Source organism: Nomascus leucogenys, chromosome 23 (genome assembly GCF_006542625.1).
Source record: "Nomascus leucogenys isolate Asia chromosome 23, Asia_NLE_v1, whole genome shotgun sequence".
Taxonomy (NCBI): Eukaryota; Metazoa; Chordata; class Mammalia; order Primates; family Hylobatidae; genus Nomascus; species Nomascus leucogenys.
This window is the reverse complement of record NC_044403.1, coordinates 21,305,282-21,329,131: the sequence shown is the minus strand read 5'-3', so window position 1 is coordinate 21,329,131 and position 23,850 is coordinate 21,305,282. Positions and strand designations below refer to the sequence as shown.

The 23,850-nt window shown below is 40.1% G+C and overlaps 1 protein-coding gene across 1 annotated transcript in view; it reads right to left on the bottom strand.

Moving 5' to 3' along the window:
- The window catches only part of DUSP16 (dual specificity phosphatase 16), an 88,942-nt gene that overhangs the window by 16,009 nt on the left and 49,083 nt on the right, over positions 1–23,850 (bottom strand). Inside the window, exon 4 of the mRNA XM_030804383.1 lies at positions 9,281–9,444. Within this exon, the coding sequence (XP_030660243.1) occupies positions 9,281–9,444 (164 nt within the window). The remainder of the gene's footprint in view (positions 1–9,280; positions 9,445–23,850) is intronic.

Sequence of the window (23,850 nt, the reverse complement as noted above, 5' to 3'; positions counted from 1 at the left end):
TTTAAGAGACAGGGTCCCACCATGTTGTCCAGGCTAACCTCAAACTCCTGGATTCGAGTGATCCTCCCGTCTCAGCCTCCCGAGTAGCTGGGATTACAGGCATGTGCTACCATACCTGACTCATGTTATTGTTTGTAATGGTGAAACAGATGGAACTATAATTACAAAGAATGAGTCTGATTCTTTTGTGGAATAAGGATTGCTTTTATTTATAGATACGTGTCAATGACTTCTTACTAAAGTATAAAAAGATATTTACATAATTCATTCAGTTTAGTTTCAGCATGTTGTATAAAACATACACAACTGAATATTTACTCTGCCCTATAATTAAACATCGTAATCTTTAAGCTTCTAGAGAGCAATCACCATATGCTGTTAAATATTTAGCTCAACTTTGTGCTAAGTCTGCAAATACACACTTTCTGCTGATTAGATAATCCTTCACTGGCTTCAAATATCCTTCCAACACCTTGGCCTCACAGTTCTTTGAACTCCTCATCTTGACCTCTCACTCTCATGAGATCTAGCCTGGTCTCTGTCATTACCAATCACCACAAACCCTCCACAATCTTGATTTCATGCACCCTACTCTTGGACGACTCTTCCACTTTCCAGCTCACTCTCTCTTGTACTACACTGAACCCAGAATCTGTAAACCCCTGCAGGAGGACCTACAGTCTAATGATCTACCAATTTTCTCTGTCCTTCATCCCCATGATGTCTGTCTGCCTTCCTTGCCCAACATAAATTCTATAATCAGTTATTACAATCACTCCTTTCCTTTTACCCCAACTTCCTCTGCCCTCATGAATTGTTCGTACTCACTTGGCAAGATTACAACCTTAGTTAAATCTAATTCTCCACCTAGTCAGCACTGCCCATGCCACTGAACATGGCCAGAGAAAAACTCCACAATGCTACCTGATCTCACTTTCAATTCACGTTCCTCAGCAATCACTGTATTTCCCCAGTCCATTCACTTTTTCTCTTTGCTATATGCCATTCTATGTGTTTCCCTTTTTCTTCAAACTCCCTGTATGTCCCCACTCATCCTCACTCACAGCTGAAAAATGACCTTGCTTCCTACTACAATGGAAAAATCAAAACAGTCAGAGGCAAATTTTGATAGACTTTCATCACCACATTTACCCATCTCCCAGCAAATGCACCTAGATACTATGCCTTCCCACCTGTTGTTCTGGATGAACTGTCCACACTCGTAAGGCCAATCCCTCTGCTTCCCAAATAAATCCATCCCCTCTTGCTCAACAACATAGCTTTGTGATTCTCCTTTCTCCTACATCAATTTTCCACTGTACAGGATCATTCTTCCTACCTGCAATCAAACAAACCATTATTTCTCCCACCTTAAAAATATCTCCTCTCAGCTTCGCTTCTCCCTCCAGCCATTACCCCATATCTTTGTTCCTTGAAATTCCTTGAAAGAACCCCTTCTACTTTGTATCTCCAACTCCACTCCTCCTCTTATCTCCTGAACCCACTCCATTTAGGCTTTCATCCCCAACACTCTACCAAAACTGCTCGATGATCACCAGCGATAGTCATGTTGCTAAATCCAATGACCAATTCTCAGTCTTCATCTTTCTTGACCTAAAGTACTACTTGGCACACTTGACTGCTCCTTCCTCCTGGAAAATACGTTGTTTATTTGCCTCCCTGATTACTTGATTTCCTTCCTTCCTCATTACTTCTCAATATTCTTTGTTGGGTCATTCTCAACTCCCCAGACTCTCAGGGTGGGACTGCTCACGGCTCAATCCTTTTCTCATCTATATTTTGCCTCTTAGTAATTATCTGATCCTCTCTTGTGACATCAAGTACTGTCTGTATGTTAATGACTCCCACCTTTATACCTCCTCCTTCAGGGATCCCCCTGCCCCATTCATACATCCATCTGTCTACTCAACATCTCCACTTGGAAGTATAACAGGCATTTTGAACTCAGCATGTCCAGAACTGACTCCTGCTCTTCCTACAGACTCCATCTCAGTTAATGGCAACTGCATCGCCCAGTCTCCTTGACACCTCACTTTTTCACACACCCCTACCATCCAATCCTATTGGCTATACCTTCAATATAGACCCCAAATCTCTCCCTTACTGCCACCTTGACTCCAACACATTACCATGGAGCCTCCTAACTGGCCTTCCTGCTTCCATCCAGTAGGAAATTCAGCCTATTTTCAACACAGAAGCTAAAGTGATCCTAACAATGTAAGTCAGATTATGTTGCTCCTCTGCTTGGAACCTTCCAATGACTCCCTCTGAACTCTTTTTCTCAGAGTAAAAGCTCCCGTCTTTACAAGGCCTATCTAGAAGTCTTGCATTGTCTGGATCTGCTCCCATTACCTCTCTGACGACACTCTCCCACGCTCACTCTGCTCCAGCCACACTGGCCTCGCTCTTCCTTTAGCATACCACATGTGCTTTGCCTTGGTGGCTTCTTCTGCCTGTATGCTCTTCCTCCAGATATTCAAATGGCTCACTCTTTGACCTCCTTCGAGTGTTTGTTCAAATGCCTCTATCTCAATGAGGCCTACTTTGATCACCCATTTAATTACAACCCACACCTCACAGGTATTCCCTTCCCCTCTTACCCTGTTTTCTTCATAGCACTCATACTGTACTATACTATGTAATTTACCTATTTATTATGCTTCCTATCAAGTTTCTTTCTCCTAGGATGTAAGCTAATGAAAGCAGAGATTGTTGTCTCATTTACTAGTGTACCCCCAGCACCTAGAACACTATTTGGCACATGGTAGAAGCTCAATAAACATTTGTTGGGTGAATACATGAATGAACCCTTATCCCTGAAGCTGACTAAAATCAGTATCTAGTAACTGGTTTATTAGCATCTTCTAATGAGAAACCTTCATATATGTTCCTCGTACATTTTCATTTTACAAGTCACTGTAAAATATCATTAACTTACATTCCATTCATTTCATAATTTAAAAAAGACTATTTTTCCTGGGTTGAAAATTTTAGATTCTCAAATTCATTAAGAGAAGGTTTTCTGAATAAATTAACAGAAGGTGTGTTTACTTAATTTTTAAGGACATGTACATTTCATACAAGTTGCACTGGTTACAAATTAGGATGTAACTATTTATTCTGAAAAATAATCACCAAGGGCTTACTATGCATCAAGGTACTCTGGGGCATAAAAAAGCAAGTGTTCTCACTGAGGGATGAATAGTCTACTAGCAAATGTAAGACAGTTGCATGAATAATGATGATACAAAGAGGTATCTGATGAATATAATGTAGCAGGATAAACAAAATGGCATTGGAAAACAGGAGTAAAACCAAAGGGAAGGATTCTGAGAAGACTATTTATAATGGGAACTAAAATTGTCAGCTGAAGCTCAGATGGTGGTAGAGGCATTCCAGATGGAATATAGAAAATGAATGAAGACCAAGGACAGGACAGAAATATCTGGGGTGCACTCACTAGGCGAGTGTGTCCAGACATTGAAAGAGGATGAGCAGAGGAAGAGAACAGGAGAGGTAAGCACTAAAAAGGTGGTATTAGGTCCTAGAAGGTCTTAAATAATCAAGCTAAAGAGTTTTACTGCCAAGCTACAGAACTTTATCAAATGCCATACTGAGAAGACTGATCGATTTATTAAAGCAAACTCCTAAAGGATCTCTTTTTGGAAACAATTCATTAGTGGTTAGTGTGGAATCTCAGTGTGGCATGGAATAAAGTACATGGGTAATGGCCCCAGAAAAACCAGAGCACAGCCCAGCGCATTACCACTCATCGCATGGCTGATCTTGGGAAGGTTACCTAACCTCCGGTAGCTTTGATCTCCTCACCTGTAAAATAGGGTTAATGATGTGTATTTTGTAAAGCCAGTATGAGGATAATAAAGTGCCTGACACATAATATAGAGTCTCCTAAAATGTTAGTTCTCTTATTTTATCTTGTTGTAAAAATTGCTTGTAAATTGTATGGTATGTGAATTATATCTCAGTAAAGCCATTACAAAAAAAAAAAAAAAAAGCTCATGTGTATTATTCACTAATCCAAACTGTCCTTTCTCCTAATTGGTGTTAAGTAGGGAAATTACATTGAATACAGCAGGCGAGGTTCATCTGCAAAGTGGAAGACATAACCCCCCTAAGGATTTAAAAAATTGATTCTAGTTTCAACACAGAGTTGAGTGAACTTTCAAAGATGATTATCTGTAAATCAAGAAAAATTTAATTTTATTATTATGATTTCCATTCACAACTTTTCTCCCTTTAAAACTTTCTCTCTCCTAACCCTGAAATAAACTTAGTCAGACTAAGTTTAATTTTAAGAAATAAAATTAGTCAGACTAATTTATAAATATGAGTTCTATGATCTGTTGATGCAGACTGTGAAGTAATACAGAGAGACCAGATTAATATATGGCCTTAATGAAACCACTCTGTTTGGTCAAATTCTCTATTTTCAGTGAGGCTGAGGACAGAGATCTCATTAAATAACCACAGGCATTGCAATTCTAGATAAAAGAATTGTAATTTTTCTTTCTGAAGTCAATTCCATGACTAATTTTGCATTTGCCCATCCATTTGTCTTCAAAGCTGGCCTCAAGTCCTACTTAACTCCATCAAGCCTTCCTCAAATGACAAAACGCACTGTATCTACTACTCACCCTAGTATGCTGCATAGTCTACCCTAAGATGACAATGACGAGTGTCCCTATAAACCAGGAACGGTGCTTGGCATATGCCATTTCATTTGAATGTTACATGAACACCAGGAGGCCGGAGTTATTATGGCGTGTAGGTAAAGAGACTGAGATGCAGTAACAGCTAAAGTGATATGGCTGGTAAGGTGGAGAACTGGGATGCAAAACTGTCCACCCCCAAAGCTGGCTCTCAACCATCATGCTGTGCTGCCTTCGCATTGGGAGGGACACTGTAGTCACCTTGTCATGTGGATTGCTGTTTAACGAATAGGTCTTGTCTAACCAACCAACTTGAACACTGTATGGTGTTCTACATACAGTGACAATAGACATTGAAGAAATATTTTGATAATTTTGACAGGCTTTTGTGTTCCTAGATCATATATTTCCACTGGAAACTCTGAAAGCATTTTTAGCCTGTATTGTGTTTAGGCTATTTGTTGCCTAACTCTTCTAAGAAAACAACAGAGAAAGTAGCAGTCAGTCTTCCTACCACATACCAGGCAGAACAATAAGAAAGCCTAGGAAAACCAATTTTGCTGTTAAGAGGCTGAAATAAGAAGCTACACAAAAAATGTTGACAGCAGATTATTTAAATGGGGAAGGAGCGGGCAGCAGAGCTCCTTCAGAAAAGCTGCTGCAGTGGTTCACCTCAGATACAGTTCTGCTTAATAACTACTCTCAAAAGGTAAGTCCGTCATACACTGCATATATTTAAATGTGAACAAAATTCTGCATTTGAAATTGGAACTGATGAGAGAAAAGCAATCAAGAACTTGTTGTCTTTCACAGAGTAACCAGAGATTCCTTCTCAAATCCCACTCATTTCAAATGTGAACTAGGCATCAGCAGATGACTTTTATTTAGTACAATAAGCTGCTCCCATTTCAGCTCTAGTACAAAGACTAGAGGATGAAAGAACACACTCTGAGAAACAAAAGTACAGTTGTGAGGGAAAAGGAAAATAAAAGTATGTTTTTGGTACCAATGACTTCTTATGGTCTTCTACAAAAGAACCATGTCTTTAAAACATCAGTAAAAATTAATACATGCTGAGACCTCTACTGTCCAATAAGGTGGCCACAAGCCACACACGGCTACTAAACACCTGAAATGTGACGACTCCAAATTGAGACGTGCTCTAAGTATAAAATACGCACCAGATTTTAAAGACTCGGTACAAAAAGAGAACGTGAAATATCTCAGTAATTTTGTATACTGATTGCATGTTGAAATATTATTTTAGATATGCCAGGTTAAATATGTTATTTTTAAACATTAAAATTAATTTTTACCTGTTTCTTTACTTTTAAAGGCCACTGGAAAAATTTAAATTATGTATGTGACTTGCATTATATTTCTACTGGACAGTACTGGTATGGAAGATGTTGCAGAAAAAACAGGGAAGGAAATTCTCAATTGTGACTCAAGAGACTTAAGATTTGTCCGTCCTTCATAACAGCCTGCCATAGAGAATTCCTTTCTCCAGAAGATGGGCATTTTTGGTGTAATATAAGCATGGGACCTAAAATTACAGCAGCCTGGATCTACATTTGATCTGTGCCACTGACCAGCTCTGAAGTCAATGACATAATCTTGGGTAAGTGACTTAGCTCAGGGCAAATGTATCTCCTAATCCTATTATGAGGGTTAAATGCAATAATATAAAAAGCCCAGCCTTTTAAATGGGAAACATTATGATCTTCCCAAACATTTCTGTGACATGCTTTTAACATATTTTGGTGGCACTTCATTTAAAAAAAAAAAAAGACTAATAGGCCAGGTGCAGTGGCTCACGCCTGTAATCCCAGCACTTTGGGAGGCTGAGGCAGGCGGATCATGAGGTCAGAAGATCAAGACCATCCTGGCATACATGGTGAAACCCCGTCTCTATTAAAAATACAAAAATTAGCCGGGCGTGCTGGCGCACACCTGTAGTCCCAGCTACTCGGGAGGCTGAGGCAGGAGAATTGCTTGAACATGGGAGGGGGAGGTTGCAGTAAGCCGAGATCACGCCACTGCACTCCAGCCTGGTGACAGGGTGAGACTCCATCTCAAAGAAACAAAACAAAACATTAATAATATTAGTGGTCTTGTGGTTACTGTTTGTAAAGACTACAAACTTCTGAATTTTAATAAAAAGAACTGTACTGCTAGGGAAGATTATAAAATTTTCATCTTTGGAGATCTTTAGGAAAAAAAGAAGCATATTATTTCTCTTGGAAAATATAAATCAGGAAGTTCAGCAGGATGATAGGTTAGTTAATACTATTTGTAAAAAAGAGGCAAATCTAGCTCTAAAACTCAACTGGATGATGTTGGGGAATTCATGTAACATTTTTGGAATACTGATTTCCTCATTTATCCAATGCTGGTGGCTGACTAAATAATCTCTGAAATCCCCTTCAACGCTAAGGCTCTTGTCGACAACGAACCTGGAGGTCAAACATTTCTTTATTTTTTATTATTTATTTACTTATTTATTTTTTGAGACAGGGCTTTGCTCTGTCACCCAGGCTAGAGTACACTGGCACAATCTGGGCTCAGTGCAGCCTCTGCCTCCCAAACTCAAGCGATCCTCCCACCTCAGCCTCCCAAGTAGCTGCAACTACAGGCTAGGGCCACAAAGCCTGGCTAATTTTTGTAGAGACGGGGTTTTGCTACGTTGCCCAGGTTGTTCTCAAACTCCTGAGCTCAAGTGATCTGCCCACCTGACCCTTCCAAGGTGCTAGAATTCCAAAGTGTGTGAGCCACAAATATAAATTTATATTCACTGCTTTCAAAGCTATCCAGCCTAATAGTTTATTCTTATTTCTCACCATCCTTGCAGAATAAAAAGTCTATACATCTATTTTAGGGGTGCTTCCTGACAAGCCTTCTATAATAACTCCTTGCCCAAGGTGTTGTCCTATAAACTTCCACAAACCCATTCTCCCCGCTACAAGTATTTCCTCTCAATACATCTACTTACGTATCCTGCTTAGTGCTGTATATGTTTAGAAGCCAGAGTTAAAAAGAGAAAACTACTACTTTTCCCATCCTCAACTCCAAATTCTGGTTTAACAGCTCTCACTTTTTTTTAACCAACATATTTGTTAAATCTGAAAAAGGTATATAGCAAAATGAATGTGTCATTTAACTGTGTGTCAAAAGTAACAAAAACGATCTGTAACACAATTACTTGCGGAATGACCTGCTGATGGCTGGTTAAGGTTTACCAGGATTAAACAGGATTCTTAACTAGGAATTTTATTTTCTGATCTGAGGATTAAATAAACCATCTCCAGCTTTGCCCTAGGAATGCATGGGACTTTAAGAAATTAATTTTGCTTTCTGTAACATAGCCTGCTTATCACTAAAAAGAATTAATAATAACTACATGCTCAAAGGCATCGTGATCCCACCAGAAAGGCTCGGTACAAGCATGAGCTATTAAATCTCAAATCGGCAGATCTCACAGTAAAAGCAGACATATTAACAACACAGTGTTGAGGCAAAATTTTGAAGACGCAGGAGTTTTAAACACACACACACTCACAAAAGAATGCCTTATTGCTACCCAATGACCTGATGATAGGGTATTTTTCTTCCTCCTAGAAAGCCTTGCCTTCCAGGTGCTAAAGAAAGCCAGTCTGGAAGCTTATTTTACAACCAGCCCAATTCTTCTAGTTACTCACGGAGAAAGTGTTAAGGGGTACTTCCCTTTGTATAGGAAAGTAGGAAAGTAGCACTTGTAAATCACCAATAGTTGAATTCAGATATCTGACTTTTTCAATTCGTGGTGATGTAAATTAAGAGATTTAGAGAAAAATCACTTTTCCACGCAGTAAGAGCACTGTTTTGTAGCATTACTAATTAAGAGCATACAAGCTGTGGAGTCAGATTATAGTTCTATTGCTGTTCTGCTTGTACCATTATATACAAAGGCCTCACTCAATCCAATGTGTTCCTCCATTAGTGCATGCTTTGTCCAGTAGGGCCCATGTCTTTTTCATCAATAATCCATGCTCTTTCCTCTTCTTTCTCAACCAAACTCCTCCAAAGAGCTTTAGCCCAGGGAGGCTGGCAGTGCATAGTTTTAGCCTTTGTCCTCACCATCTTTTTAACACCTTTCCCTAACCCCCAGCCAGCAGTCATCATGAGGACCTTCCTCAATCCAAGCCCAACCTGCATCCCTTTCTAGTGCGTTGCAATAAATAAATACATTTCTAAATGTGTGATAATCCAGGAAGTATCAGCCTGAGTGTGCCCAATTATTATAATAGATCGATTAATACCCTAAGAATATAAGGCTGAACTTCTGAAAAATCCTGTCCTATTTCAGTTCTCTTGGACCTATTAAGAACAAGTAACATGACAATAGTTTAGGTTTCCTGTGGCAAAAAGTAACATCAAACAAATTAACACTCCAAGAGATGATGCAACTGTTAACCTGGGGAGCACACTGAGAATGGCATAGCAGCTCTTTTCTGAGATTGGGGTGTGTTTCAAATGACATAATGGGTAACTGCTGTTTCTCCAGCTAACAATATAAACCCGGCAATGAAGGATATTTTCAAAGCACCCACCTTGTTGAGGACATCTCGCTGGCAGCCAAGATAAAGATTGGGAAGAATTCGGGTTGGCCCAATGTTGGCAACAGGTAAGCAAGGCTGAGAAATGCAGGTAGGGACTAGAGTGGATTTTCCTTCACAGAGGCCAGGGAAACAACGAGAGAACTCAGCAAACCCACCTAAGAATAAACATTATAAAATTATAAAAAATTATGCCACGCACAAAATAAAAACCAGCTTTCTGTGAACTGCTCAAACAGTTTAAAACATAAAAATTGAACCCACGGATCCAAGTGGATATCACTGCACACCTATTCCTGGCTACAGCTGCTGGTGCTAAGACTGAAGCATAATCCAGCACTAGGCTTGGCCTATAACGCTACCATGGGGATAGGCAAGTCCTGAAGGCACTTATAATGAATGACTCCTCTCTCTCACACATTCTCTTCATCTTCACATACCCTACAACATTTGCTCCCCACTCCCCATGTAAATGTTTTTTTGTGGAACATAAACAGGATTTAAAGTTAGTAGCAAGTAACCAAGCCAATAATTCACAGAAGCAAAATGGGGATATAAGAAATGAAAACTGAGGCTGAATACAACTTCTTCAAAGTAAAATTGATCGAGTCAAAAATTTTCTACAACTAACTTTAAATCTTCCTACCATACAAATTTTTTATTGCAAAGGTATCACAAGCATACTCCCACCTACAAATATTCTATCAAGTTCTGGGGATTCCCTGGGCAGTTAGTCAAGGTCTCCATAATTACCACTGACGTCCGGAGAGCTCCTGTTCATCTCAGCAAGCACTATAAACGCTTGTAATCCCAGCACTTTGGGAGGCCGAGGCGGGCGGATCACAAGGTCAGGAGATCGAGACCACGGTGAAACCCCGTCTCTACTAAAAATACAAAAAATTAGCCGGGCGTGGTGGCGGGCGCCTGTAGTCCCAGCTACTCGGAGAGGCTGAGGCAGGAGAATGCGTGAACCCAGGAGGCAGAGCTTGTAGTGAGCCGAGATCACGCCACTGCACTCCAGCCTGGGTGACAAAGCGAGACTCCATCTCAAAAAAAAAAAAAAAAAAAGTGCTGACAGACTAATTGCTTAGGGTACAGGAAGGCTTTGTGGCAAGATTACTGAACTCAGAATTAGAAGAATTCAGTTTTTTTCTAGTCCTGTCCTTACAATGACCTGCTCTATGACCTTCACTAAGTCACAGTCTTGCCACCACTCAATGGAGTGAAATCTATGTAGCCAAAGGAGGTGCTTTCACTCCCTCTGGGAAAAGAAAAAATGAGTAAGGTTATTTGCTTTCCAATCTAAATATTCCTTGCTATCCAAACCCAAACACAGGAACCAAACAGATTCTGATAAATTTTCAGATAAACGCCTTGCTATTCGAACCCTCACTATTCACTAAGTCCAAATCAAGGAGATTTGGATGACAGGAGATCCGCGTATATTTTTAATATTAAATTTAAAAACAAGGCAGGGCTCAGTGGCTCACGCCTTGGGTGATCCCTGCACTTTGGGAGGCCGAGGCAGGCAGATTGCCTGAGGTCAGGAGTTCGAGACCAGCCTAGCTAACATGGTGAAACCCCATCTCTACTAAAAATACAAAAATTAGCCAAGCGTGGTGGTGGGTGCCTGTAATCCCAGCTACTCAGGAGGCTGAGGCAGAAGAATCGCTTGAACCCAGAAGGCAGAGGTTGCAGTGAGCCGAGATTGCGCCACTGTACTCCAGCCTGGGCAACAGAGCAAGACTCCATCTCAAAAACAAAAACAAACAAATAATATGGTAAGTCTTATTAGAAGACAGTACCTTTTTAACTGAGCCTTGAACAAGACCCTGAAATCTTACTGAAGTATTTATCTTCATCTCCTTGAGTTATATTGTATTAGACTTTCTCCCACTTTAAGAAACACACAAAATATGCCCTTGAAAACTGCTAGAAGTGCAGGAAGTTGAGAGGGAATCATCTTTCATTATGCCCTGTATTATGTTCAATTCAAGCATAATTCAGCCAGACGCCTGTCTCTACTGTCTAGGCTCAGTGCAGGGTCCTCAATGCAACAAGTCAGAATGGTAGGCAGTTGACAACTATGCCACCTGCAGAATGTAAAAGAGTGGCCTGGCCTCCAACCTAAGTGTCTTTCTATATATTTTTTAACACAGAAGCAGTTAAAGCTCTTCCACTTACTGAAGTTCTTAAGGTAACCTGATAGGCAGAATACATGGATCCATTATAAAAATCACAAATTCCTTTGTATCATAGGCCCTCAGGATCTGCACCTTACAGTTTCACGGTTTCTTTTTTTTTTTCTTTTTTTTGAGACTAAGTTTCACTCTTGTTGCCCAGGCTGGAGTGCAATGGCATGATCTCAGCTCACCACAATCTCCGCCACCCGAGTTCAAGAGATTCTCCTGCCTCAGCTTCCCGAGTAGCTGGGACTACAGGTATGCGCCACCACCCTCGGCTAATTTTGTATTTTTAGTAGAGACGGGGTTTCTCCATGTTGGTCACGCTGGTCTGGAACTCCCGACCTCAAGTGATCCGCCTGCCTTGGCCTCCGGTTTCATTTCTTACCATTTCCAATGATGATCTCCAGCCACATAAAACTCACTGTTATTTCACATTTCCATGCCATTCTCTTGTCCAAGAATACCACCCTCACACCGCCCCATGCATGCACACATAGAAGCCACAGTACATACAGCATACACATGTGGGCAAGCCCCATGATCATCCAGCAGAGGAAGTAAGTACGCAAGCCCTTGTACCTGAGTTCCTGTCCTAGCTTTACCACTTTCTAGTTGTCTGATTTGTCAAATTACTTAAGCCCTCCTACTCTAAGTTTCCTCTTCTATAAAATGAGGATAATGATCACACCTATCTCACAGAATTGTTGAGATAGTATATCAAAAGTGTTTTGTGCCTGGCATATAGTAAAGCACCCAGGAGGTACCACTGGTTGTTGTTTTTTTTTTTTTTGAGACAGAGTCTCACTCTGTCGCCCAGGCTAGAGTGCAGTGGCGCGATCTTGGCTCACTGCAACCTCGGCTTCCCGGGTTCAAGCGATTCTCCTGCCTCAGCCTCCTGAGCAGCTGGGACTACAGGTGCATGCCACCACATTTGGCTAATTTTTTATTTTTAGTAGAGACAGGGTTTCACCAAGTTGGCCAGGCTGGTCATGAACTCCTGACCTCAGGTGATCTGCCCGCCTCGGCCTCCCTGTTTTTTTGTTATGGTGATCAGACATTCAGTATGTAGCGCCATCTGTGCGGCTTTCCTCCACCTTTGAGCTGCTTCTGTTTAGCTACACCTCCTTAGGATTCATCTGAGACAAAAAGTGGAAAAAGGAATGCCTGTAAGGTTAACTTCCCAAAGTGTGCCCCAGAGCACTAGCGTCCTGCAAGAAGCTGACAGATAGGATAGTGGTCCAAAAAGTGAGAAATATTGTATATCCTTAGCTCCCTGGCAGAGTCACAGCACATATTAACTTATTAAAGGTTCTAAAAAGTATTTTCAAAGAAACTGGTTTCATTTATTGAAGTCTAGTAAGTTTCCCCAAACTTATCTGACCATGGAATTCCCCCTAAAATATATTAATAGCTAGTAGAATTCACACTTACGAAATGCTACACTAGGGTGAGGTCAAAGCAACTACTGAAATGGAGTCGATCAGAACTCCTATACTTACAAGTACAACCCACAGACAATCTCAAAAAAAAGGGGTCAGCCAATATTGGTATATGAGTGCCCACTGTTTAGAATTTATGCTTTTGTTTCTATTCGTGTTTTGTTCCTTTTCAGTCTAATTGAATAACACAGTCATTATTTAAGTGAGTTTTTTCCCCAAGGTAGTTCTTGTAACAATAAATGTTAAAGATTCTCATCATTCTTTGCTTTTCTTACACCTACCCAACCTAACAACTGTCAGGCACTATTTTAATTACAATTTAATTGTATGATGTTAAATTTTAACGTCATGTCTATTAACATGTAGTTCTGGTGTTTCTCTCTTTTTTTTAAAGACAGGGTCTCACTCTGTTGCCTAGGCTGGAGTGGCATGATCTCAGCTCACTGCAACCTCTGCCCCCCAGGCTCAAGTGTTCCTCCCACCTCAGCCTCCCAAGTAGCCAGGGCTACAGGTGAACGCCACCATGCCCAGCTAATTTTTGTATGTTTTGTAGAGACAGGGTCCTTCCTATGTTGCCCAGGCTGGTCTCAAACTCCTAGGCTCAAGTGATCTACCCACCTCGGCCTCCCACAGTGCTGGGTTTACAGGCATGAGCCACTGCGCCCTGCCAGTTCTGGTGTTTCTCTAAAGAACTGTCTTCACATATTTTTCTATTCTGGCTCTAAAATAGTTCCTGGAATGGTTGTCATTTAAATTCAACAGACTGGCTTGGGCAACATGGAGAAACCAATCTCTGTTAAAAAAAAAAAAAAAAAAAATGCAAAAATTAGCCAGGTATGGTGGAGTATTCCTGTAGTTCCAGCTACTTGGGAGGCTGAGGTGGGAGGACTGTTTGAGCCCAGGAGGTTGATGATGCAGTGAGCTGTGATCGTACCACTGCACTCCAGCCTGGGTGACAAAGTGAGACCCCGTCTCAAAAAAATACATACATCCAACAAAACAATATTCCAATAAATGTTCTCAAAGAGAAAACACAGAATCCAAGGAAACGCCACTTGAATTTCATTTGAACCTTATAAATGATTATTTTTATAATGTATGTAATCCTAGAACGTACTGAACACTTACTGCGTGACAAACATTGCTCTAAGCACACTATAGGTATTTACACACTCTTACAGCTGCCCTATGAGGTAGGTGTTACTACTAATCCCATTTATAGATAAGGCTCAGAATCACATAATATAGGCTCAGAATCACGTAATACAATAACTGGAAGAGCCAGGTTATAAGTCTACTTTTCTAAATCCTATGGAATTACTTTCAACTCTCCCTTGGACGCAGGGACAGCCTTGCTGATGATATTCATGGGGTCCTGGCCTCCCCAGCTGTGACCAGGCTAAAAAGGCCATGGTCCTCTCCCAAACTGATGGAAGAGCCTTGTTTCCCCAAAGCTATATCGCTCAAAGGCTTCAATGAGGGAGAAGAAAGAAGATCTGACGAGACCAGAGAAAGGAGACTCTCTTTAAAGGCAATTTCACACAACACCGATAAGAAAGTTTACAGATGAACTGGTTGAAATGTAAATATGGTCACTGGTTTGTTCATGACCACCATTTACAAATTGGTAGTAGAGCTTGGCTTTCAGGTCACCCCCCACAGAACAACTTTCAGAGGAGATGCAATTCCGCAATAATCATAAACTGAGCCATCAGCCAGGCTGTTTGAGGTCCAGCTCTATCGTTAATTGGTACAGTGATCCTAGATCACTTTGATTTCAGTGGACCTCAAAAGTAAGTGTGGCTCTAGAAAGTTCTAAGACAGAGAACAGAAAGGAGAGAAAGAAACCATTGTTCAGCTTCAAAACAAAAGAGCCAAACAAAACAACACTACACTGTGAAACACATTATAAAACAAAAAGAAGCCTCTTTTTCACAAATCTTTTTCAACTGATATCTAGAACAAACTCAAACAAATATTTAAAAATATTTAACAGATTTAGCTGCAATCAGAACATTCATTTAGTGCTCAGTTTGGCTTGAAATGTCCCAGACTGGCTCCCAGTCACTTCCAGAAAACACTACCTCAGCCAGAGTACATTTTCACTGATCTTTATCTATGACAATGTTCCACTCTGCTGACATCCTCCTTCATTGACAGTTTTTTCCATTCACTGACCTTTCATTCACTGCTGCACTCTAGTGACTCCAGTTTCGTTTCATTAATTAACAACAGATGAGACACTGCCTGATTTCCCTTGAACCTCTAAAAACTATCTGTGGCCTCATCAGCAACTCAGTTTTGAAACATGCTTAAAATGTCCCTCTTCCTTTCATAAGTTCTCTTACAAACAAGATCTACTTCAGAAGAAAAGTTCATGTATGCAAACTTTCTGCTCCAAATGGCTAACGGAGACACAGAATGAAGCGTCCTCTTATCTGCCCTCGTCATAACTTTGTTGTCCCAGGGACTCCAAGCTAGATTCCATTATAAGACATAACATCAGTCCGTTATCTGCTATTTACTGTGAAAAGCAGTACCAAAAAACTGATAAGCTTCTTGAAAAAATTTGCACATATTTTTTAAAGTTGTCTGAAGACTTGACTCACTGTCCAATCTTGCCAAGTTTCTCCTATTCCTAATTTTATGCTGTTTATCATCTGGGAATGCAGAAAACAGAGTCATAGTAACCTACATGTGTTTCCTTAACATGGACCTGAACCTAAGAATGACTGTGCCCCCTACTCTGGAAGTATCTGTGCTAAGAGGAAGGAAGACAAATACACAGACCTTTCCAGCCTGCTGAGAAACAGGGATGGGCAGTCCCTGCAGGCAGAGAAGCGTCTTGGCCTCTACAGCTGTGGATGCACAGGCAGCCAGACCGCAATGCTAAAACCCATGTTTCTGTTAGTCTTCCAGAAATCCAACCAAAAGAATGCATGTTTACAAATAAAAACATAGATACTACTTCTGACACAGAAAACATCTGGTACAGCTTCTAAGGCATTCCTCATTTAGATAACACCTTATCCTAATTCAGCCATGAAAACATTTTCCCTTAAGAGCACCTCCTTCACAATTCCAATTATAAATATGATTTTCTGTAAAAGCAAATGTGAACCACCATTCCATTTTGGAGGGGAAAAATCTGCCAAGTAAAATAAAATACATGTAACAACTCTACTAAACAATTCCAATTAGTCACTCTTTTCTCTTCCCTCTCACTCATGCAATCAGTTATAAATCACAGTATTTTCTTAAAATGAAAGTATATTTACATAATAAACAAAAGTAATACTTTACTGTGGCTTACTGATATTCTTAAAATGTTTTTAAGGCCAAAGTTCTAAAAATAGATCCCTCTCCTTTTAGCAGTTCCATGACTTTAAAGATGGTTTCCTGCAGGGAGAGACAGAGGGCCTTTCATGCCTTCATTTACATAGGGAGCAAGTCACTAGGGATTTATCAATTGACAGAGCCGCCTTCAAGGAAGGCAGAATCAAAGAGAACTGCCCTCACACCCTATATTGTGAATGGATTCCATGGTTATACAAAGAAATAATATTGATATAAAGCTCTACTTGGAAGACATTTTCCTAAAAAGTCATATGCAAATTTAACTTCTGTATTTTAAGTCATCTGCATATAGTTCATATGATTTCACAGTTTTTGAACTATGCAGTCAAATTCTTGTTTGTTTTTTTTTTTTTTGGAGATGGAGTTTCACGCTTGTTGCCCAGGCTGGAGTGCAACAGTGCAATCTCTGCTCACCGCAACCTCCACCTCCCGGGTTCAACCAATTCTCCTGCCTCAGCCTCCCGAGTAGCTGGGATCACAGGCATGCGCCATCACGCCCGGCTAATTTTGTATTGTTAGTAAACACGGGGTTTCTCCATGTTGGTCAGGCTGGTCTCGAACTCCCAACCTCAGGTGATCAGCCGGCCTCGGCCTCCCAAAGTGCTGGGATTACAGGCGTGAGCCACCGTGCCCAGCCGTTAAATTCTTTTGTAGTTCTCAAGTAGTTTAATTCTTTTGTAAAACAAAACTCCCTTTTTGTAACATAAACACAATCCTTTCATTTGCTTATTTTAGAATATATGTGAAAAACTAGAGTACACCTTCACCTGTAGAGAAGAGTTCTCTCTTCTCTCCATACTGGAAAGAAAATCTGCTGCTTTACGATCACACAAAGGAGACAACTCTAACATTAAAAATGGAAAATACTGAAAATGTTTATTTTGCAGTAAAGTACTTTAATTGCTCTTAAGAGTAATTCTGTTATGCCTCAGTCTGACATGTCTGATTTAGGCAACTTTGTTCTCTAGACACTCAAAAACAGACTAAAGTATGGTCACAATTCTTTCAGGATCAGCAGACAGTAAACATGGAGAGTTGAAACTAGTTGAAGAAAAGAAAAAAAAAAGCAACATAATTTCATACTCCTAAAGAAAGCAAACAAAATATGTAACTAATGTTTCAATGTAGATACTTTGGTCTGGATAAGCCAAGCCACACAGGTTTGGTAAATTGCTCCTAGGAGGGTAGACAGCATGTTTTCCACAACATTAGCAGATTCCACCTATTTCCCATATAGCCAACTCTCCAATTGAGCCGTACTAAAGAGAAAAATCCCACATGATCTAAAGCATTAATTTAAAGCTCTTATTCCATCCACTCCCATCTACTGGAGCACAGACCAAGAGGAGAGTGGATAGATATGCATTTCTCTTTCAGGAAGGCTGACAAGTAGCCTACATCCCACAAAACTTATCCCATAAATGACACCTCCAAAAGAGCTCACCCTATATTAAACAACTTTATCACGTGACACAGTTGGGAAATGGGAAATTCTATCTAATTTTGGTAGTTATAACATATGTAACAGTTATGACATATACAACAAATGAATGAAAAATTTTCAAAGCACCAGCAGACAAATCACTAAACACTAAAATTATGCAACTTATAATTTCTTATGACTCAGAATGTCCAGATCTCATAACTCAGGATAATATTTAAATCAACTCAATCAGCAACATCCAGATGTGTTATTCAAGAAGGAAGAGTTCTCAGAAGATGTAGACTGGTAACTATTTTGCTTTTCTTTTAAATTGGCAATACATAACTATGCCCAGAAAAACTCCTCTTAAACGCCCTGAAACAAAGATTGTTCTAACGACTGCAACCAGAATAACCAATCAAAAGGAATACAGCCAGAATCTACCACTTGGCTGAACAGAATTAACAAGCTCTGTAAGTAGGAGAGCCAGAGTCACAGAGTCTCCCTACTATTTTCCTAACACATCTGTGCTTTCCCGCCTTTAGGCTTTTGAAAATTCAACCTTTCCAATCCATTTTGTATTTTCTTCTAAACCACAGGCAAGCACAAGTTACATCTCTTCTATAGCATTATGGTCCCAAAATTTTTTACCATGATCAACAAAATACATTTTACACTCAAACCCTCTGAACACCTACATATACTCACCACTAAGACAAAAGTTCATGATACTATCTTCCCTAATTCTGTTGCATTTAAAGAAAAAAAAAACTTCCTTGACCAGTGTATGTAGACATGGTCCAGCTTAGAGGCTCTATAAAATTTATACCAATCATTTGGCAGTATCTACCACTGACCTAGTAACTGTGAAATAACTGTGTGTGTGTTGTGACCTGTCTTACTTCTCCAGCTATTGTGAGCTGCTTATGGATAAGAATTATCCATAATTCTTTGTAATTACCTCAGCATTTAGCATAGTGCCTGGCACATAATTAGAATTCAATAAATGTTTATTGAATCCTTCCTTGTTACAATGAATAGCTGTTGATGGACATAAGTCTTGTGTATTTTTGGTGTTCCGAAGGATTTCCTGATTCCATTCAAAGCCAAAAGCTAGTTGGTGTGGGTGGGGGCACAAAATCTGCTTCCTATTCCTAGACCACAATGCCCCAGAAGACTCTCAGGGTGAGTGGGGAGGCACAGGGCAAGAAAAAAAACATTTTTTCTTCTACTACAGGAAAAAAGATAAAATTGGTGAGTGCCACTTTGGTTATCCAAAAGCAACACTGAATCCTTACTATGATTCTGCCATATCCACAGGACTTTACATAAAACGGAAAGAAAATTTTTTTCTGATGCCCCTAAATGGTGCAGGACTCCACACCGGTATGGAGAGTACCGTAATACATCTCCATGGCTCAGGGAATCAGGGCACATCCCATAGGAAACCAATGAGACACCAACTACGATTATACCCCAGATGAGGATGGTGTGGCTGCTGGACATGTCTATAAACATCATCAAAATGGATAATGAAATGAGATTATCCATAGGGGAAACTTGATGAGTCAAGAGGAAAAAGGAATACAAGTCTAGTGTCTGGAGAATGATTCAAGAATAAAATCTGACTAACTTGTAAACTGTCCATGAATCACACTATACAGCTCACTTCTCAGGCTATCCATGTGAAGCACAAAGCTTTCTAAGCCATCTAGCCACAGGCTCTCCCCTAAGACCACTTCTGTATATTCCACTCTGTCTACAGTCCTCCTCTTTGGCCAACTACACATTTTGACAAGAGACCTCATAGAGCAGTGAGGCAGAAAGGGATAACTGCGTTTCACATATAAGTTCAAAAAACATTTAATAGCACCTACTATGAGTTTGACATAGTGCTAGGTAATGGAACAGTGGTGACCAAGACAGAGGGCCTTCTCTGGAGTTGAGAGTTTTATGGGATAAACTTTAACCAAATAATTAGATGAGTAATTAACTAATTATGGTAGGTGGCCAAAGGCATATGGAAACCAACTTTGCCTGGTAGCTAGGGAAGGCTTGACAACCACATTGAATCTAGCAGGAAAACAACTAGGTAAATAGCAGAGAGAAGAGCCCAGGGCAGAGGAGAGAGCCTCCGTGAAGGCCCAGGGCACATGATGTTGTAGGTTTAGAGCAACAGGGAGGAGGCCTAAGGAGCTGAGGCAAAACAACAACTGAGGACTTAAAGTGGCACTGGATGAAGTTAGCGAGGTAGGCAGAAGCCAGCCATTGCAGGGCCTTGTGAAATCAGTTAAAAATTTTGTAATTTATCTTAAGAGCACTGCATATTATTGATGCATATTAAACTGGGAAGTGATGTAATCTGAATTAGTTTAAAAACACAAAATAAAAATGTAACTTTGGCTACAGTGTGAGCAATGGATTGGAAGGTGGCAAGACAGAGGATGTGAACAGACTAGTTAAGAGGCTCCTGGAGCAACCTGGGGGAGGAATAACATTCAACTGACTTCATGGTAGCAGAAGACCAGAAAACCAGACAGACCCAAGAGGTTGGAAGAAAGATCTGGTGACTGAGAGATGACAGGTATTGCAGCCATATCTCCAATAGCTCACAACACCCATCATCTTAAAGTACAAATTCTTCCTTGTGATTTAAAGAGCTTACATAATTTGATCTCATGTCCTCTCAATTCCCATTTCTCTCCTTCACAAAAAATCCACTCTGGTCTCCTCACTGCGCCCCTCCAAATCTATGTTCATTCCTGACATTTTTAATCATGTTCTCTTTCCCCCTCAGAATGCGAAGAACCCTCCCTACCCAAATCTTACTCATCTTTCAAGGTTTGATTAAAATTCCATTGCCCTAATCAAGTCTTCCCTGACTTCTGCAGACTACACTGAATCATCCCTTATCACCGTATCATACATTTATCAAATGATCATATACTTCTCTTTCTTCATCCACTTTAGGTGAATTTCCCCAAATTAACCACTAAATTCTCAAAGGCAGGGGCAAGCCTTTTGCTTTTCCAATATCCTCACCCCCGAGAGCCCAGTCCAAGGCACAACCATGGAAGCACCCATCAAACATTGAGAGGCTGAGTGAGTGAAAGGGCTGAAGAATATACTGGACCTGGTGTTTCTCTAGACCACACAGCTGCCCCAACTGGGGCAAGGGAAGATTGATGTCACTGTTGTCATCTGGGGTGCTTTTGTTTGGTCTGTGCACAATATCAGGATGGGGAACCAAAGGACCATCTTTAATCTTTAGTTGGCTCTCTAGTCTGTTTGTTTCAAAAGACAATCTCAAGCATATGTCTTAGCCACTGGTAGCTGGGAAGAGACATGACTGACCTTCCACACTGGCAGATAGCAATTGGAGAAACGATGATCCAATTCAGACGAATTCATGCCAACTGAGACTCAGAAACAGAGCCAGAAATACACAGCAGCCAGTGAGCAAACAGCACCTTTTTCTCCAGCTTTACTGAAGTATGATTAACAAACAAAAATTTTATCTATTTAAGGTGTACAGCATGATGATGTGATATACATATACACTTGGAGTGACTACCTTACCTCACATAGCCATGCTCTTTTTGTTGTGGTGAGAACACTTAAGATTTACTCTTTCAGCAAATTTGAAGTATATGATACATTTATTGTTAACCATAGTCACCGTGCTGTACAATAGGTCTCCAGAACTTACTCATCATATAACTGAAAGTCTGTACTCTTTAAGCAGCATCTCCCCATTACCCCAGCCCTCCAGCTCCTGGTAACCACCGTTCCACTGTTTTTATGAGTTGTGACTCTTTTAGATGCACATGTAAGTGATACCATGCAGTATTTGTCTTTCTGTGTCTGGCTTATTTCAATTAGCATAATGTCCTCCAGGTTCACCCGTATTGTTGCAAAATGGTAGGATTTCCTTCTTTTTTAAGGCTGAATATTCCATTGTGTGTGTATGTGTGCATACAGCATCTATTTTTAGTCTGTTTTCAGTGACTCTCAGTCACTGTAGTTTTTTAGACACAAGAGCAGTCAGTTCCTTAATAATTGGCATACTTTTACTGAAATCCATTAATTTCAATCTCATTTACCAAATTCTACAGGATTCGTAATGGAATTACTGAAGATTTCCCTTTTCCAGACAAAGGAGAAGAAACACCAAATTAGATAACAGAATTGATGATAATAGCACAAAGAGCAAAATCCGTAACCAGGAAGATCAGGTTCTATTCTACCTCCATGAGGAAGGACAGTAATCGACTCCATTAAACCAAAAGTATACATTTATTACACAGAACTGTTATCAGAATCTAGATCCTTATTAAATTGAAAATGTGTACAGTCTAATACATTTTTGTTCACTCGTGGTCTAACTACAATAGTAAGTTCAACTCAAAACGAAGAAATGAGTATTTGGCCTTTAACCATAGCAAACGTTAATCGAAGACCTTTGCTGTGTTCTTAATAAATGGTATCTTCTATCCTTATTCACAGCTATACACCGGCATAAAACAGAGTAGACTTTTACTTGATGATCTCTTCTGGCTAATATAGTTTAATGCTTTTTAAAAAATTTTATATACAGTATATTTTTATAGATTGCTATATTCTATAAAGTATGAAGAATATGACTGAAATTCTCAAAAAGACTGAGAAAGAGCTATTACAAAAAGAACCTTTCAGAATAAGCCTGATCTGAAATGGGCACCCTTGATTCCCAATCTAGCCTCTTGACAAAATTCCAGAAGACTCTGGAATTACTTGAGGATGTGGGCCTTGGGCAGCAAGAGCTTAGGAGAGTCACTCAGCAGCTCTGTTATTTTCCTCATTTGTAAATGAAAGGGCTAAAGTCTGTGGTTCATTTATGGTTTTCTCCCGCAATCGCTGTAGGGTTATTCTGTGCCGCATCACAGGACAGAAGGGAGTGCTGTGGAATTAATAAGCCTGGTGGAGCCCTTTTGCTTTTACTGAGGCTGTAACTGGGGAAAGAGAAGGACATAGTAGAACAGCATTTTTCACATGCAGGTTGATCTTTATTTCTACTAAATTAACCCATTTACTCTCTTTTCCGTATGTCAGCATAAAATAAAAGCCCAAATTCAATAGTTTTCCTTTTTTTCACATATATTTACTTCTAATCTGGTGCTCTTAGAAATAGACAAGTAGAATAAACTGATACATAGTGAATAAGTAACAGCCAAGAAACAAGTTTATTTTTCAGAGAACTAGTTTTCTGCAGGTTGTTGAAAACACCAAAAAAGTTGCTCAATAAATCAATGTTGGCAACTGATTTTTTGGGTTTTCAAACTCATACTGGTAAGTTTCTTATTTTTTTTAAAGGACAGTCTTTTAGACTATTGATACAGAAATTTCACATCCATTGTCTAATACAATCCTTATAACAAGGCAAGCGTTATTATCTCTTTTTAGGACCTGAAAAAATACAAAATAATTCAGGTTAAATGACTTATCCAAAGTTGCCATAAGGAGCAGAGACACACACACAGAAAACACAGGTTACAGCTTTGACCCCTAGTCCATTGTTCTTTCCAGCTTAAAGGGATTTCCTCAATGCAGATGTTAGATCACCTAGGGAATGGGTGTGGGCATGGCACTGAGTTGATCAGAAGACCCTGAAACCGTCTGCAGATGCAGATACAGATCTGTGCTCAGGTAACACCTTTACCACTAGGACCTAGTTTTTCTTCCCTCCTGCTCTTTTCTGATCCTTTTTCTTTGGCCGATATCTAAGGCTTAGCAGTAACACAAAAGGTATTACCAACCCTTGAAAATGGTTCCTTTTTTGGATTCTCCAATCCCCATCTCTCCCCTTCCCCTCAATCTTAAATCTTACATCTGCAGGAGAAAAAACAAGAACAGGCCCGGCACATGGCATAGAGCGTGGCACTACCTCTCTCTAGCTCTACCTTGTGTAATTTCTTTTTTATTTTTTTTGGAGACAGGGTCTTGCTCTGTCGCCCAGGCTGGAGTTCAGTGGCGCAATCATGGCTCGCTGCAGCCTCAAACTCCTGGGCTCAAATGAGCCTTCCAAGTAGCTGGGACTATAGGTATGATACCACCGCACCCGGCTACTTTTTTAAATTTCTAGTAGAGACGAGGTCTCTCTCTATTGGCCAGGCAGGTCTC